Raw genomic sequence first — 16,892 nt, forward strand, 5'->3', positions numbered from 1 at the left:
TATACCACAAAAAGCAAGGGCCCTAGTACTGAGCCCTGCAGAACTCCACTGGAAACAGCCTTCCAGTCACAAAAACACCCATCAACCATTACCCTCTGCTTCCTGTCTCCGAGCCAGTTTTGAATCCAACTTGACACTTTGCCCTGGATCCCATGGGCTTTTAACTTCTATGAATCAAAGTGTGCCTTTGCCTTCCCAATGTATCGCGGTAAATGCAGCAAGTCCAGGAATCAGGGAGAGAAAGAACTTACATTTCTATAGCGCCTTTCACGATCTCAAGATGTCCCAAAGTGCTTCACAGCCTATGAAGTACTTGTGAAGTGTCGTCACCATTGTAATGTGGTGGATGGGGTGCCAGCCCGTTTGATTGGCACCCCATCTACCACCTCAAACATTCACTCCCTCCACCACCGGCGCATCGTGGCTGCAGTGTGCACCGTCTACAAGATGCACTGCAGCAACTCGCCAAGGCTTCTTCGGCAGAACCTGCCAAACCTGCGACCTCTTCCACCTAGAAGGACAAGGGCAGCAGACGCATGGGAACACCACCACCTCCAAGTGGAAATATATCGCTGTTCCTTCATTATCACTGGGTCAAAATCCTGGAACTCCCTCCCTAACAGCATTGTGGGAGTCGCTTCACCACACAGACTGCAGCGGTTCAAGAAGGAGGCTCACCATCCACCTTCTCAAGGCAATTAGGGATGGGCAATAAATGCTGGCTTTGCCAGCGATGCCCACATCCCAGGAACTAATTTTTTAAAATGTAGGAAACACAGCAGCCAATTTGTTCACAGTAAGATCCCACGAACAGCAATGTGATAATGACCAGATAATCTGGCCCAGAAATTCGGGTCCCAACGCGCGAGTACACACTGGGTACTCACGCGTAGGCCCAACGAAAGTGCCGGTTTCGTGCATGCGCAGGAAACCGGCACTTCCGTTCCCTTGAAAGAAGGGATTGACAGGTGGAACGCGTGCGCCAGAGAGGCAGCGCGTGCGCATCGAACTTACGTTTTTTTTTTGCAGGTTTCTCCGGGAGGGTAAGTCTCCAGCAGTTACACTTTTAAAAAGCAGGCGCAAGGCCTGCTTTTAACAAGGTAAGTGGTGAATTAATTAAAATTAAAACATTTTTTCCACAGGTTTATTATTTTTAAATACTTTAAAGAAAGGTAAGTTTAATTTTAGCCCCGTTAGAAAATGTAATTAATTTTTTCAAAAATTTAAATTATTGTTTAAAAGTTATTTCATGTAATTTATAGTTTATTTTAAAAATGTGATTAAAAAAAAATTATTTGAAGTTTTAGCGATGTTTTGGGACTTGTAGTATTTATAGGTTTGACAGCTCTTCCTGTCAAACTTATGAATGAAGCATTCCCTGCTACCATTGGCTCTCCATGGCCCACATGATCGCAGGGGACACATCGAACTAACTGCGCCCCTGGGATACGCAAGCACTGCGCGCCGGCAGTTGGAGGAGGCCCAGGATCGGAATCGCACGCGGGCCCACAGCTCAATGGCCGGCGCGCTAGGTAAGTGCAGGTCGGGGGCTTGCACCCACGGGAAGCCCCCGACCCGAATTTCTGGGCCAATCTGTTTTAGTGATCAACCAGTCCATGTGATGGCGAGTTCCACCTTCTATGTTCAATTATACGGATGACAGCCAGTTATTTTTAAAGTGGGTAACAGATATTAAAACATGCAGGAAGTCCCAGTAACTGATTTCAGTGAAACAAAAAGGGCAGAGCCAAGATGGGAATTCAGCCGGTGAAATTGAGAGAGTCAGTTTGTTATTCTCCAAAGAGTAGTCTAACAACAACGACAACTTATATATTTATATAGCGCCTTTAACATTGTAAAACATCCCAAGGTGCTTCACAGGAGCGTTATCAAGCAAAATTTGACACCGAGCCACATAAGGAGATATTAGGGCAGAGGTCAAAGAGGTAGGTTTTAAGGAGCGTCTTAAAGGAGGAAAGAGAGGTGGAGAGGCTTAGGGAGGGAATTCCAAAGCTCAGAGCCTCGGCAGCTGAAGGCAAAGCCACCAATGGGGGAGTGATTAAAATCGGGGATGCGCAAGAGGCCAGAATTGGAGGAGTGCAGAGATCTCGGAGGGTTGTAGGGCTGGAGGAGGTTACAGAGATAGGGAAGGGGCGAGGCCATTGAAAACAAGGTTAAGAATTTTTAAATCGAGGCGTTGCTTAACCGGGAGCCAATGTAGGTCAGTGACCAAGGGGTGATGGGTGAACAGGACTTGGTGCGAGTTAGGACACGGGGCAGTGAGCACAGGGGGTGATGGGTGAACGGGACTGGGTGCGAGTTAGGACACGGGGCAGTGAGCACAGGGGGTGATGGGTGAACGGGACTTGGTGCGAGTTAGGACACGGGGCAGTGAGCACAGGGGGTGATGGGTGAACGGGACTGGGTGCGAGTTAGGACACGGGGCAGTGAGCACAGGGGGTGATGGGTGAACGGGACTGGGTGTGAGTTAGGACACGGGGCAGCGAGCACAGGGGGTGATGGGTGAACAGGACTTGGTGCGAGTTAGGACACGGGGCAGTGAGCACAGGGGGTGATGGGTGAACAGGACTTGGTGCGAGTTAGGGCATGGGCAGCAGAGTTTTGGATGAGCTCAAGTTTACGTAGGGTGGAATGTGGGAGGCCGGCCAGGAGTGCGTTGGAATAGTCAAGTCTAGAGGTAACAAAGGCATGGGTGAGGGTTTCAGCAGCTGAGCTGAGGCAAGGGGTGGAGTCGGGCGATGTTACGGAGGTGAAAGTAGGCGGTCTTAGTGATGTCGCGGATATGTGGTGGGAAGTTCATCTCGGGGACAAACACAACACCAAGGCTCCGAACAGTCTGGTTCAGCCTCAGACAGATGCCAGGGAGAGGGATTTTGTGACAATGGCTTCGGTCTTCCTAATTTTTAGTTGGAGGAAATTTCTGCTCATCCAGTACTGGATGTCGGACAAGCAGTCTGACAATTTACAGACAGTGGAGGGGTCGAGAGAGGTGGTGGTGTGGTCGAACTGGGTGTCGTCAACGTACATGTGGAGCCTGTTGCTGTGGTTTCAGATGATGTCTTATTTGTTTTATTACGTTAAAGGCGCTACATAAATATAAGTTGTTGTTGTTGAGGTCGCTGAGGGGCAGCATGTAGATGAGAAATAGGAGATGACCAAAGATAGATCCTTGAGGACACCAGAAGTAACGGTGATTCTCTGGCTACGACTGGATAGGTAAGAATGGAATCAGGCGAGTGCAGTCCCACCCAGCTGGACAATGGTGGAGAGGCGTTGGCGGAGGATGGTGTGGTCAACCGTGTCAAAGGCTGCAGACAGGTCGAGAAGGACAAGGAGGGATAGTTCACCATTGTCACAGTCACATAGGATGACTTTTGTGGCTTTGATGAGGGTCGGTTCAGTACTGTGGCAGGACAGAAACCTGAGTGGAGGGATTCAAACAAGGAGTTGTGGGAAAGCTGGGCACGGATTTGGGAGGTGACAGCATGTTCAAGGACTAAGCCTGTATCAACTCCTGCGGTGAGAAGTAATAAAAGAATGACTGCGTATATATAAAAGTACTACACAAAAGAATAGCCCAGCATTAGATTGCCATTACATAGGATTACGGCACAGAAACAGGCCATTCGGCCCAACCAGTCCATGCCGGCGTTAATGCTCCACTCGAGCCTCCTCCTGTCTTTCCTCATCTAAATCTATCAGTGTAACCCTCTGTTCCCTTCTCCCTCATATGCTTGTCTAGCCTCCCCTTAAATGCATCTATACTATTCGCTTCAACCACGCCCTGTGGTAACGAGTTCCACATTCTCACCATTCTTTGGGTAAAGAAGTTTCTTCTGAATTCCCTGTTGGATTTCTTGGTGACTATCTTATATTGATGGCCTCTAGTTATGCTCTTCCCCACAAGTGGAAACATTCTCTCTGTATCCACTTTATCAAAAATGTTCATAAATATAAAGACCTCTATTAGGTCACCTTTTTTCAAGAGAAAAGAGACCCAGCCTATTCATCCTTTCCGGATATGTATACCCTCGCATTTCTGGTATCCTTGTAAATCTTCTCTGCACCCTCTCCAGTGTCTCTATATCCTTTTTACAATATGGCGACCAGAACCGTACGCAGTACTCTATGTGTGGTTTAACCAAGGTTCGATACAAATTTAGCATAACTTTCCGACTTTTCAATTCTATCCCTCTAGAAATAAACCCTAGTGCTTGGTTTGCCTTTTTTATGGCAACTTTTAGTGATTTGTGTATTTGTCCTCTGATTCTTTTCATTTTGAGCAGATAGAAGGATTTCTACTCTAAATATATTATATATGCGTGTATTATATGGCTGCATTATTCACTTGCACATCTTTAGTAAAATAATAATATAAAATTAAAATTGTTCACCAAAGTCTGGAGAGAAATCCTACAGCAGCAATAGCATAAAAGCATAGAACAGAAAGGTTGTTCTGCTTGTTATCCTGGGCACACTACTGAAAGCTTACCTTGATACCAAGGACAGTGAAGATACTCTCAAAGGCTACAAGGGACTAAGGGGGAGAAATTGAGTATAGTCCCGTTTGGGGCGCCAGCCTCGCCAGGGCGCTAAAAGTAGCGCCCCGGAAATATTCGCGCCCCTGCACCAGAACTTGAGTGGTTGCGCCCCAAAGGGAAGCGCGGCGCTACTGGAGGCGGCCCGCATCCCTCTTGGAGTGCTGCGAGTGAATATCATGGCGCAACGTGCCGCAGCGCCACACGCTGCGGCACGTCGTGCTGCGGTATTGCAGGCCTTCCTCCCCTTCTTAAAGGGGAGGGGCCTTGTGCAGCGCGATCTGGGGCCCAGCTGGGCCCCCGAGGATCGGGAGTGCAGGCAAAAGAGCCCGGCACCGAAGAGAAGTGCCGGGCTCTTGGAGCGCAGCCGGCACTCCGCGGGGGGGGGGTTCAGGAGGCCGGGGACGGGACCGCAGGCAGGCGCAGGCAGGCGGCCAACAACAAAAATGGCCGCCCCACACCTCGCCTTTAATTTGCGCCTCCCCGGCCGCAGGTAGGTCCCCCTGAACCCGTCGGACATAGCGTCCGGCGGTAAATCAGGGGGCGCTGCCAAATATCGCGGCCGGGACGTCAGTGGGGCCCTGCGCACACCGATGACGTCATCGGCAGCTACGCAACGCTAACGGCTAGCGCCACCACTAACGTCCTGCGGAATTTAGCGGGAGGCGTGGGCAGTGCCGCGCCCGGGCGCCAGTTGGCTTGCGACCCACTTAGCGCCCTCTTAAGGCGCTAACGGGTGGCACAACCTACTGAATTTCGCCCCCTTGGATTCACCTATGAGAATGATCTGAGATACAAGAGCCAAAAGGGTTAGAGTAAGAAGGGTGGAAAAGATCCAAAAATGCCAGTGTCAACCGAGTAGAAATAAATAAAAAGATAAATACTCATGAACAAAAAATTTTCAATTTACCACCAACTCAATCAACTTTGCTTTAAGGATTCTGCTCACCCAGGCCAATCTCTTGGAGCAGTCAAGCACTCATTTTATGTGAGGGAGGTGCACAATGTGGGCAGAGCTTTACTGAAAGTCAGGAAATTCATTTTGGGAACTTATTTGAATATTTATTCCCCCAGCCCTCTACAGTCACACAACCTGCCAAGACTCACACGTGGCCATTTAGATTGAGGACAACCAACAGCCCAATGTACCCTATCCCAGCAGGAGTCCAACAGCCCAATGTACCCTATCCCAGCAGGAGTCCAACAGCCCAATGTACCCTATCCCAGCAGGGGTCCAACAGCCCAATGTACCCTATCCCAGCAGGAGTCCAACAGCCCAATGTACCCTATCCAAGCAGGAGTCCAACAGCCCAATGTACCCTATCCCAGCAGGGGTCCAACAGCCCAATGTACCCTATCCCAGCAGGAGTCCAACAGCCCAATGTACCCTATCCCAGCAGGAGTCCAACAGCCCAGTGTACCCTATCCCAGCAGGAGTCCAACAGCCCAATGTACCCTATCCAAGCAGGAGTCCAACAGCCCAATGTACCCTATCCCAGCAGGAGTCCAACAGCCCAATGTACCCTATCCAAGCAGGAGTCCAACAGCCCAATGTACCCTATCCCAGCAGGAGTCCAACAGCCCAATGTACCCTATCCAAGCAGGAGTCCAACAGCCCAATGTACCCTATCCCAGCAGGAGTCCAACAGCCCAATGTACCCTATCCCAGCAGGGGTCCAACAGCCCAATGTACCCTATCCCAGCAGGAGTCCAACAGCCCAGTGTACCCTATCCAAGCAGGAGTCCAACAGCCCAATGTACCCTATCCCAGCAGGAGTCCAACAGCCCAATGTACCCTATCCAAGCAGGAGTCCAACAGCCCAATGTACCCTATCCCAGCAGGAGTCCAACAGCCCAATGTACCCTATCCCAGCAGGAGTCCAACAGCCCAATGTACCCTATCCAAGCAGGAGTCCAACAGCCCAGTGTACCCTATCCAAGCAGGAGTCAACCTCAACAGGAGGGGAAGAAAAGGTAGAAAGTGGAAAAAGAAGCAGAGGGGAGATGAGGAGAAATTATTTTACGCAGCAAGTTGTGGTGATCTGGAATGCCCTGCCTGAAAGGGTGGTGATAGCAGATTCAATAATAACTTTCAAAAGGGATTTGGATAAATACTTGAAGGGAAAACATTTGCAGGGCTATGGGGAAAGAGCAGGGGGAGTGGGACTAATTGGATAACTCTTTCAAAGAGCTGGCACAGACACAATGGGCTGAATGGCCTCCTTCTGCACAGCAAGATTCTATGATGAAAACCATATTACCTGCCACAGAGATCCTGCTGTGGAAGTTGCTCCATCCAGTGCCAGTAGTCTCTCCTCCTCAGGCCCAGGACCGGCTCTGCAACAAAACAACGGCACCATCAGAAACAGGAGCCAAATTCACTCCTTTATTTCTCTGTCCCTCTCCTTTACTTCTGCTCCAACTTGCACAATCTTTAACTTTGCCAGAACTGCAGCCCCTATCCTATTGATCTGTATCTTCTCCCCTACATTGGTTAACTGACCCTCGGTATATTTCATTCAAAATCCTCATCTTTGAATCGTTCCATGGCCTCACTCCAACCAACCTCTGAGAGAGGCACACAGTCAGAAAAAAAATACATACAACTAGTTAAGAGACAGCAACAGACAGAGAACGTTTGAGAGTGTGCGAAAGAGAAAAGGAGAAAGAGAGTGCACGAGAGTCAGACAGAGACCTTCCTCTGACCCATTCCCAGGTGTCAGCCCATCCCAATGCCCCCTTCCCACCCCCGCCTGTTCCCACCCATTAGGCGCCCCTCCCCCAGATGAGATCCTATGCAGTCAGCTCAGATCCTGGCCAAGAACCAGCTTTCATATGAAAATACTGTGTATGCTGACTATATACGCTGATTGTATGCTGACGACATTGGCCATGTATGTTGACTGTATGTGCTGACTATACGCTGACACTACGTTGACTGTATGTTGGCCAACAGTCGGCAGATAGAGTAACAGCAGATAAACATAGAAACATAGAAGATAGGAGCAAGAGTAGGCCATTCGGCCCCTCGAGCCTGCTCCGCCATTCAATGCGATCATGGCTGATCATCCAAATTCAGTACCCTGTCCCTGCTTTCTCCCCATACCCCTGGATCCCTTTAGCCTTAAGAAATATATCCAACTCCTTCTTGAATATATTTAATGAATTGGCTTCTACTGCCTTCTGTGGTAGAGGAGCCAATTCTGCGTCAGAAACCTGGCTGACAGCTGGGAACTCGTGAGGAGACAACCTTTCAGCAGGAACTGGCAAGAGTGGACAGGCCGCATCTACTGGACCCACCATCCCCTTGATGCAGCCATTCTCCAAACCCCCTCCCCTCAGTACAACAGATCGCTGCAGCCACTCTAATGCTCCCTGACCCACAGGACCTCCCCTCCAATCCTCTCAGACCCTGGCACACTCTCTCCAATGCTACTAGGACCAGGGAACACCCCCCCCCCCCCATTGCTGCCAGACTGTCACCACCCTCCCTATGTTAACAATCCTGTGATTTTCCCCCTCCTCACATGCTGCCACTCCCTGTGACCTTCCGCCTATCAGTACAGAGGCACACTGGAACTTACCCCTCATGCTCCTAGACCCCAAGGCTCAACTCTGCAGTGCTGCTATGCCTGAGGACCCCCCCCAACTACTGCCAGACCCCAAGAATCATCTAGTAAATAAACCCCACATTTCACCCCCCAATACTGCCACCCCAGCACTACCAAAGCTCATCATCCCCCATTAATGCTGCCATGCCTGACAAACCTCCATGCTCATTACTCCTAAACCCCACATACTTACCTCCAATCTGCTGCATGTTACCTCCCAGCTCTGTGCACCCTGGGCTTTGGAAAGGAGAGGGGTAAAATTTGCATACACAGGTAAAGGTACTTGTACTAGTAATCAAGACCACTCATTTACGGTTTTCATGGACAAATGGACAGAGATGCAGAAACTGAAGCCGAAGACAGTGGTTAAAAACCCTACAATGGCATGTAATAAAATGGAATTTGAATGTCGTGCTTGAGCAACAGTGACTGCGCTTCACAAGTGTTGTCGTTGTTGTGAAGCGCTTTGGGATGTCCTGAGGATGCAATAAGTTGCTTCATAATACAAGTTTTTTCTTTGAAGTAGTATCAGGCTCCACACGGAGATTATACCATCAAGAGCTTCCCCTTGAACTGGTAAGTGCCCTGAAACCCTCCGATTTCCCCCTAGGTCTCTACCCTCCTCTGCTGAAAGTGCGGACTTCTGCTGGAGTACAGTTCCAAAGGCTTGAAAGGTCTCTGGTACCTCACCACAAGCAGCCATCCATTATGTGAGTGCCACCACACTATTCAACTGCAGAAGGATTCATGATGGAGCCCAATCCGGTCCTTATCCAGTATCCACACGTGTGCACTTTTTGGCGGGTGCCACTGGATAGTGATCAGGAGCAGGAACGTAGGCTGACTTTTCTCCTGACAAGGGGGTGGGGGGCTGGAAATTGTAGCAGCTCCACCACCGTGACTGAAATGAGCTAACTCGGCATAGGCCAGTGATCACCTGTAGGATCTTCAGCTTGTCTGTCGGAGGCGCCGTCTTTCATATGAGACGTTAAACCGAGGCCCCATCTGCCCTCTCAGCTGGACATAAAAGATCCCGTGGCACTATTCAAAGAAGTGCAGGGGAGTCCTGGCCAATATTTATTACTCAACCAAACAATTTGCGCACAGCAAGCTCCCACAAACAGCAATGTGATAATGACCAGATAATATTTTTTTTGGTGCTGTTGCGTTTCCTACATTACAACAGTGACTACACTTCAAAAGTACTTCATTGGCTGTAAAGCGCTTTGGGACGACCTGAGGTTGTGGAAGGCGCTATAGAAATGCAAGTCTTTCTTTCTTATGGTTCAACTAAACCATCGGGAACAAGGGCAGAGAATTTGCCGAAGAGATGAAGCATTCTGAAATACAAAGCGCCACGCCAGAGTCTGCTGACTGTTACTCACGCCGGATTCCCTTCCGCAGGATAATCTCCAGAATATCGCACAAGGAGGCGAGATGGGGGTTACGATCTGTGATGAGATCTGTGTCTGCCTGGATGCTCAGGATGCATGCTGTAGAGGAAACAGAACGACTCCTGTTACATTGGCGCACATGGTTGCAGTGGAGAGTAAAGTCAATCTGGGCCAGAGAAGAAAACGCACCACCTAAGTGCAGCACCGATGGGTCTGGGTTCAGTTGCCAGTCCCTGAGTTAGCGGGGACTGCACCTCTGTGTTACCACCCTCCAGAAACTTGAGCTCATCCAAAATTCTGCTGCCCCGTGTCCTAATTCGCACCAAGTCCCGCTCACCTATCTCCACAGTGCTCACTGGTCTACACAGAAATCACAGAAACCCCACAGTGCAGATAGAGGCCATTTCGGCCCATCGAGCCTGCACCGACACATATCCCACCCGATCCCCGTAACCCCACGTATTTAATCCCCCTAACACTAAGGGTCAATTTATCATAGCCAATCAACCTAACCCGCACATCTTTGGACTGTGGGAGGAAACCGGAGCACCCGGAGAAAACCCACGCAAACACGGGGAGAATGTGCAAACTCCACACAGACAGTCACCCGAGGCCGGATTCGAACCCGGGTCCCTGGCGCTGTGAGGCAACAGTGCTAACCACTATGCCACCGTGCTGGCTCCTAATCCAGCAATGCCTTGATTTAAAAATCCTCATCCTTGTTTTCAAATCCTTCCATGGCCTTGCCCCTCCCTAGCTCTGTAACCTCCTCCTAGAAACCTCGGAGATCTCTGTGATTCGCCAATTCTGGCCTCTTGCGCATCCCTGATTTCCTTTGCTCCACCATTGGCGGCCGTGCCTCCAGCTGTCTAGACCCTAAACTCTAGAATTCCCTCCCTGAACCTCTCCTCCTTTAAGTCGCTCCTTAAAAAATACCTCTGACAAAGCTTTTGGTCACCTGTCCCAATATCGCCTTCGTTATCTCAGTGTTAACGCTCCTGTGAGCGCCTTGCCATGTTTTACTATGTTAACAAATGCAAGTTGTTGTTGAGGGTGGGGAGAAAAATAATCAGGAGTTTCTGCCCCCTCCTTCACCATTAATCTGTGATCGTCACTGGAAAGTACTCACGCATGGAAGCTAGTCGAGTGCAAGATTGGGCTCAGATGTGATACCTACCGTTCCCAGGGTCTGGTAGACTGAAGACACTTGCTATCCAGGATCACGCACAAAGACTGGCATGGCATTGGAGTGCGACTGGGACTCAGAACCGTTCTCCAGTACGAGTAGGAGCCTTTAGCAGAGTCATAGAATCTTACAGCACAGGAGGCCACCATTCGGCCCATCATGCCTGTGCCTGCTCTTTGAAAGAACTCTCCAATTAATCACACTCCCCTGCTCGCCCCCACAGCCCTGCAAATGTCTCCTTTCCAAGTATTTATTCAATTCCTTTTGGAAAGTTACTATTGAATCTGCTTCCACCGCCCTTTCAGGCGGCACGTTCCAGATCACAACAACTCGTTGTGTAAAAGAAAATTCTCCTCATCTCGCCTCTGGTTCTTTTGCCAATTATCTAAAGGGCAGGGAAAATTGGACAATAATAATAATGCAATAAAAACCATGGGGTGAATCTTAAGGCTTCTCCCACTCCGCTGCTGTAACTTTGACACGCGATGCGGCAGCAAAGCCCCGAGGAAACTCACCCTCTATAATCTTTTCCATAACTGTGGGGCACAGGGTGTACAAGAGACAATAAACATTCTGGTGGGGAAAATAAAGCACTAAAGCAATTATCCATATACCCTTAAGTTATCCTTACTGGAGTGAAGGGCAGAACAGGTAGGCAAAGCAAATAACAAGGAACAGCATGCGTTCAGATTCAGGATTTCAGAATTTTGAACTTTTGGGAATCTGGGCCAGCAAATGGCAAATGCAGTTCAATGTAAACAAACTTTTTTTTTTTTTTAAACTGGTATGGCAGCAAGGAACCAGAATAGAGTGTGTGTGTTAAATGGAACAGTCATTCTGTGCACCAATCAGCAGATGTATTTGGGGATACTGCGGGAACATTATTGGAAGCATTAGACTGGTGCAGGGCTATAGTAGGAAAAGCAAACAAGGTACTGGGTTGCATTAGCGAAGGGGCAGAGTGTTTCCAGCATTTTCTGTTTTTGTTCTGTTGGGATGTCTGTACATAATATTTTTCGATATATATTTTTCAATGTGTTGGGAGCCTGAGGGATGCCAAGAAGATATTTTACTAAACATGTTCATGTCCTGATAGAACCTGTATTAGGCAGTCTTCAATATGATGATATGAGAAGTAACAAAGAAAAAAATCAGTGCAGTACTCTTCTTCACCAGGAAACTTCTTGTATTGTGTTAGCTAAAGAACTGCTATCAACTTCCACAGGGTTTGGTATCAACCAGTTGGAGGTAAACTTGGAGCAAAGAACTTCGAGCAGATCAGCCAGCTATCTAATAGCGAATGGTATCTATCATCAGTTTTCTAATGACTTGTCTGTTCCAAACTGGACACAATATGCTACCCCATGTAGTACATGGATAATTCCACTGCACCCCTGCAATATCCAGTTAGCAATGCATCCCCTGCAGTATATGGGATATTACAACGTAAACAGGTCTGTCCTGTTTTCAGGGAATTTCTTCCCTCTCCAGATTGCCTCATTTTGACCCCGTCTGCTTCAATGGCTTTTTCCTACAACTCTGTCGCACTGTGGGTGAGATAAATTCCCTCATTATTAATAAAAACAGAAAATGCTGGAAATACTCAGCAGGTCAGGCAGCATCTGTGGAGAGAGAAACAGAGTTAACCCTTCGTCAGAACTGGAAAAAGTTGGAGATGGAACAGGTATTTAAGCAAGTGTAGGGGCAGGGAGAGGAGGGAGGGGAGGAAAGAACAAAAGGGAAGGTCTGTGATAGGCTGGAAGGCAGGAGAGATTAAGAGACAAAAGGGATGATGGTGCAAGGCAAAAGGAGATGGTAGTGGAACAAGTTAAGAAACAAAAGATGGCTCTAGATGAAGTGTAAATGGCACCGGCAGAATGATCGACAGCTGCCATGTGAGAGAGAAAAAAAAATGGGAAAAAAAGATAGGGGCAGAGGTTATGGTCTGAAATTGTTGAACTCGATGTTGAGTCCAGAAAGCTGTAAAGTACCTAATCGAAAGATGAGGTGCTGTTCCTCGAGCTTACGCTGAGCTTCACTGGAACAGTGTAAGAGGCCGAGGACAGTGAGGTCTGAGTGGGAGTGGAGCGCAGAATTAAAGTGACAGGCGACCGGAAGCTCGGGGTCGCCCTTACGGACTGAACGGAGGTGTTCCGCAAAGCGGTCACCCAATCTGCGTTTGGTCTCCCCAATGTAGAGACCGCATACTGTATTCGCTGCTCACAATGCGGTCTCCTCTACTGCATCTACTGATTTTTATTGTAAACAATCTGCAATAAAGTATTAGAGTTCAGCAACATATAGAGAGAGGAGTCGTGGTTAATAGATGCCTTTCACCCTGGAGGGCTGTAAATAGTGGTGCCTCCCAGGGGTCAGTGTTGGGACCATTGACCTTCTCAACATCAATGACCTGGACTTGGGTATAGGAGGCACAATGTCAAAATTTGCAGATGATAAAAATAGGGCTCATGGTTAACTGTGAAGTGGACGGTGAGCAACTTGAGGAGGAAACAGACAGGCTAGTGGATCGGGCAGGTAGATGTCAGATGAAATTTTACGCAGAGAAAAGCGAGGTGATGGATTTTGGGAGCAAGAATAAGGAGAGGAAATAGACACTAAACAGTAGAACTTTAAAAGGGGTAGTGGAGCAGTGAGGCTTGGGGGTTCAGACACACAAATCTTTAAAAGTAGGAGGTCAAATTGAGATAACTTAAAGGAGAAATTTGCAGGGCTATGGGCAAAGAACAGGAGAGTGGGACTAATCTGACAGCTCTTTCAAAGAGCCGGCACAGACACGATGGGCTGAATGGCCTCCATCTATGCTAGATGATTCTATGATCTTAGGGGTATCCAGCACAAAAAGCAAAGAGGCAATGTTAAATCTATACAAATCATTGGCTAGGCCACAGATAGACTATTGCATTCAGTTTTGGGTGCCCTAGTTTTAGGAAAGATGTCAAGGTCATGGAGAGGATGTAAGAGAGATTTACTGAGATGACACCAGACCAGGACTCAGAGGCTTCAGTTATGAGGAGCGACAACAGAAACTGGTGCTTTTTTGCATTAGAGCAGAGAAGGTTAAGAGGGGGTCTGATATAGGCGTTCAAAATTATGACGGTTTTGTTAAGGTAAATCACGAAGAACTATTGCCACTGATCAGTACTTAGTAACTAGAGGGCATAACATTTACGATCACCAAAAAGTGAAGGGATAGGTTAGGGGAAGTTGTGGGGGGGGGGGTTTTTTAAACACAGAGGGTTGTTAGAACATTGAATGTCCGACCAGAAACAGTGGTGGAATCAGAATCCATAATAGCTTTTAGAGGGGAAGTGGAACATCATTTGAAAAATAAAAATGTAAAAGGTCATGGGGAACTAAGTGAACAGCTCTTTCAGAGAGCTAACACAGGCGCAATGAGCAAAGTGGCCTCCTTCGGTGCTGTAAATGTCGATGATTCCGTGAATCTATGACAGTTTTCAATAATCCAAATTCCTCTCTGCAGACACGTCGACAACACGTCCATTAGCTCCAATGGGTGACACATTTGTTACAATGGCGTACTGTATCAGCGCTGTGACGGGGGTCCCTCGGTCTCTTATGCTTTAAAGCTGCAGCTTATAGGAAACCTGGAAGGAGAAGCTCCTGAAGTGGAATGCTAGCTAATGAGCAGCACTCTCTATACCAACAGTCGCTGTCACACTATTCCTCATAGACAAAGAGGGAGGTGGTAATTGGCAACTCCCTCTCACAGGGCAGTTTTAACCCACCAAGAGTCAGGTGTAGGTGTACCCTTCTTCTTCTTAGGCAGTCCCTCGGGACCAAGGATGACTTGCTTCCACACTAATAATGAGTTCTCAGGTGACTGATGAGTCCGATGCGGGACCTACAGTCTCTGTCACAGGTGCGGCAGACGGTGGTTGAAGGGGCGGGTGGGTGGGGTGCTTGGGTTGACGGACGCTCCTTCAGGTGTACCATTACAATGACAAACCCAACAAGTCACTGGGCACTCTCGTAACCAGGATCAATATTACCAGAACCCATCTCCACTGAACGTTTCTGATGTGGAACTCAAGAGCAGGGACCTCACACCAAAGGTACCAATTCAGCCTCAATGCATTCCTTATTTTTCATTTTTCTGCCAATTTCCTCCTTTCCTTCTCCCCCTGAAGTTGACGACTCTCGCAGGGGGGGTGGTTCCCATTCCATGTGGGCCGGTTGCTCAATTTTTCCATGTTAAATTTTAGAAAGATCAATTTCTGCTTCCCAACAGTTATTAATCGGGTTATTTTTGTGGCAATGTTTTCAGGTGTCAGGCTGCACGGGGAAGTTTACCAGCTCAGCTCCACGGTGTGATACAGAGACCTGGTTGCAGACAGGCCGAACCTGCTCCCCCGCATTAAAAGCTTGGGTGATGAGACCCACTTGAAATTAAAGGGCACATTGCCAGCTCTCTTGCGCAACAGGCAAATCGCGGTCACACTAAGTGGCGGGGACTGTATATTCTTTCTCAAGATGTGGGCGTCGCTGGCAAGGCCGGCATTTATTGCCCATCCCGAGTTGCCCTGAAAAGGTGGTGGTGAACCTTCGCCTTGAACCGCTGGTAATGGTTTGATACAGCGGAGTGGCTTGCTATATAATTGCACAATACTGCAGATGCTGGAAATCTGAAATAACAACAGAAAATGCTGGAAATACTCAGCAGGCCAGGCAGCATCCATGGAGAGAGAAACAGAGTTAACGTTTCAGGTCTGGGACCCTTCATCAGAACTGGAAAAAGCTGGAGATGTAACAGGTAATAAGCAGGTGCAGAGACAGGGGTGGGGGGGGGGGGTTAGGAGGGGAGGAAGGAGTAGAAAGAACATCCTGTACTTTTGTAAGAGGCAGGAAAGATAAAATGTTGCAAATGGGAATGGCAAAAATCATACAGCATGAAAAATGGGGGCAGGGATTATTATCTGAAATTGTTGAACTCAATGTTGAGTCCGGCAGGCTGTAAAGTGCCCAATCGAAAGATGAGGTGCTGTTCCTCGAGCTTACGTTGAGCTTCATTGGAACAATGCAATAGCCCGAGGACAGAGAGATCAGAGTGGGAGTGAAGCGGTGAATTAAAGTGACAGGCGACCGGAAGCTCAGGGTCACCCTTACGGACTGAACGGAGGTGTTCCGCAAAGCGGTCGCCCAATCTGTGTTTGGTCTCCCCAATGTAGAGGAGACCGCATCGTGAGAAGCGAATACAGTATATTAAATTGCAGGAAGTACAAGTAAATCGCTGTTTCACCTGGAAGGGGTGTTTGGGGCCCTGGACAGTGGGAAGGGAGGAGGTAAAAGGGCAGGTGTTGCATCTCCTGCGCTTGCACGGGAAGGTGCCAGGTGAAGGAGAAGGGCTGTTGGGGGTGATTGAGGAATGGACCAGGGTGTCGCGGAGGGAGCGGTCCCTTCGGAATGCTGAAAGGGGAGGTGAGGGGAAGATGTGTTTGGTGGTCAACCACGCTGGTGTGGAACTGGAGTCACATATAGGCCAGACCCGCTCCCCCGCGTTAAGGTGATGAGACCAACTTGATCCGATGGCAGAGGACGGCAGCTTTCCTTTCCTGAAGGACGTTAGTGAACCAGTTGGGTTTTTAGCGACAATCTGACAGCTTCACGGTCACTTTTTTAAAAATTTCCAGATTTCTTTTAAACTGAATATACATGGTGGGATTTAAACTCATGTTCTCTGGATGATTGGTCAAGGCCTGTGGGTTTCTAGTCCAGCAACATAACCACTGCACTACCGTACATCTGCAATTAGCACAAACAGATAAACAGATAAACAAAACCTACATCACCAAGTCGGCAAAGACGTCAGTCGTGTACCTGAGAATGAAAGTATTTTCACTGTTTGTTTAAAGCACGGGCTGGTTAGGGCAACCCCACCCTTTCTTTCTTAGACCGGACAGTCTGGTTTTTAAAAACAGAACTCTACTTTTATCCACTTCCTTCTGTCTCTCTCGATGTGGAGGCACTGCTTGATTAAGGCACTGGTTAGCTATTATTTAATGGTTACAGTGAATTTTTAACATCGGAAACATAGGGACAGGGGTAGGCCATTCAGCCCCTCTAGCCTGTTCCACCATTCAATCAGATCATGGCTGGTCTGTAC

The 16,892-nt window shown here is 48.4% G+C and overlaps 1 protein-coding gene across 3 annotated transcripts in view; it reads right to left on the reverse strand.

Annotated features, from left to right (window-relative positions):
• The window catches only part of LOC147102602 (uncharacterized), a 115,668-nt gene that overhangs the window by 96,803 nt on the left and 1,973 nt on the right, over positions 1–16,892 (reverse strand). For all 3 annotated transcript variants that reach the window (XR_015073032.1, XM_085963256.1, XM_085963257.1), the window contains exons 2-3: positions 9,556–9,663; positions 6,821–6,896 (exon numbers count right to left, since the gene is read on the reverse strand). Coding sequence is in view for 2 of the 3 variants with exons in the window: in XM_085963256.1 (XP_085819382.1) it covers positions 6,821–6,896; positions 9,556–9,663 (184 nt within the window). In the remaining variant the exon portion in view is untranslated. The remainder of the gene's footprint in view (positions 1–6,820; positions 6,897–9,555; positions 9,664–16,892) is intronic.

Source organism: Somniosus microcephalus, chromosome 21 (genome assembly GCF_052327205.1).
Source record: "Somniosus microcephalus isolate GS21.2 chromosome 21, FLI_Smic_1.0, whole genome shotgun sequence".
In the NCBI taxonomy this organism is placed as follows: Eukaryota; Metazoa; Chordata; class Chondrichthyes; order Squaliformes; family Somniosidae; genus Somniosus; species Somniosus microcephalus.